The sequence below is a fragment of the Oxyura jamaicensis genome, unplaced genomic scaffold (assembly GCF_011077185.1).
Source record: "Oxyura jamaicensis isolate SHBP4307 breed ruddy duck unplaced genomic scaffold, BPBGC_Ojam_1.0 oxyUn_random_OJ135, whole genome shotgun sequence".
NCBI classification, from domain to species: Eukaryota; Metazoa; Chordata; class Aves; order Anseriformes; family Anatidae; genus Oxyura; species Oxyura jamaicensis.
In genome coordinates, this window is record NW_023305674.1 from 16,343 (window position 1) to 17,510 (window position 1,168).

The following is a 1,168-nucleotide window of genomic DNA, read 5'->3' on the forward strand; positions in this document are numbered from 1 at the left end:
TTTCCTTTCCTTTCCTTTCCTTTCTTCTTCTTTCCCTCCTCTTCTGAGGAGACTGAGAGAGAATTTCTGGTGGAGTTCAGCTACCTAGCAAGGCATAACCACCACAAAACTAAAAATATTTTTTTTAATGTTTCAGAAAATAGTATAAAGAACAATAATAGCAAGAGGATGTCTTCATTTTTTTCCTTTAAAAAAAATAATAATAATAATAATAAAAAAGAATAAAAAACACTTTGAATCCTGTAAGGATTGTGGGATCGTTATTAATGACAAAGAAGTATACATTGAAATAGTTTCCTCACTGCATCTTGATCTCCTTCTTAGTCATGCTGTAGATGAAGGGATTCACTGCTGGAGGCACCACGGAGTACAGAAATGACACCAGGGTCAGGGGTAGGAAGGAGATGGAGGGGGGCTTCAGGGAGGCAAACGTGATGGTACTAAGACACAGGGAGACAATGGCCAGGTGAGGGAGGCACCTGGAAAAGGCTTTGTGCCGGCCCTGCTCTGAGGGCATCCTCACCATGGCCCTGAAGATCTGCACATAGAAAACCACAATGAAAACTAGGCATCCAGCACCTAAACAGCCGCTAACCAGAAGAATCCTCGCTTCCCTGAAGTAGATGTCTGAGCAGGAGTGCTTGGAGGAGCATTTAAGGCTATCCTAGCTGAAACCAGAACATGGGCTCATATGCAATTCACCTTGGAGGGAACAAAAAAGGAGTGGGGCTGTTTGTGAGACCACTTGAAGAAGGTCCTGTAACTCCGACATATTGCTGTTAGAGCAAAGGTGGCCCTTCAGAGACCATGTCGATCAGACTGTCCACCCTGACAGCCAAGGGAGCTTGCAGCGTGTGACTCATTCTGGGCAAAGAGGGGGGCTCTGTGCTGCTATCTGGCCACCAGGGCTGCTCCTTCACGTGGCAGCTGGGCTCTGGGCCCTGAGCCCCTCCTGTATGCTGGCACTGCTCCCCCAGCTCCAGGGAACATGGGAGGAGATGGCAGCTGAGACTCGGGAAGTTCTCATGGCTTCTTTATTGTTTTATCCACACAGCAATCCTTGTTCTGTAAGAATATAAGGTGACTGGGGGAAAGTCAATTAAAAATAAAACAATGAATAGAGAACATACCACAAATAGAATTACATCAAAATCACGAGTTCAAGGAA

General features: G+C 45.5%; 1 protein-coding gene across 1 annotated transcript in view; it reads right to left on the reverse strand.

The window, feature by feature from the left end:
• LOC118158769 (olfactory receptor 14A16-like) overlaps window positions 1-440 on the reverse strand; it is a gene marked incomplete at its 5' end in the record, with an annotated part of 9,251 nt that extends 8,811 nt beyond the window's left edge. Inside the window, one exon of the mRNA XM_035313451.1 lies at window positions 303-440. Within this exon, the coding sequence (XP_035169342.1) occupies window positions 303-440 (138 nt within the window). The remainder of the gene's footprint in view (window positions 1-302) is intronic.
• Between the last annotated feature and the right edge of the window lie 728 nt (window positions 441-1,168).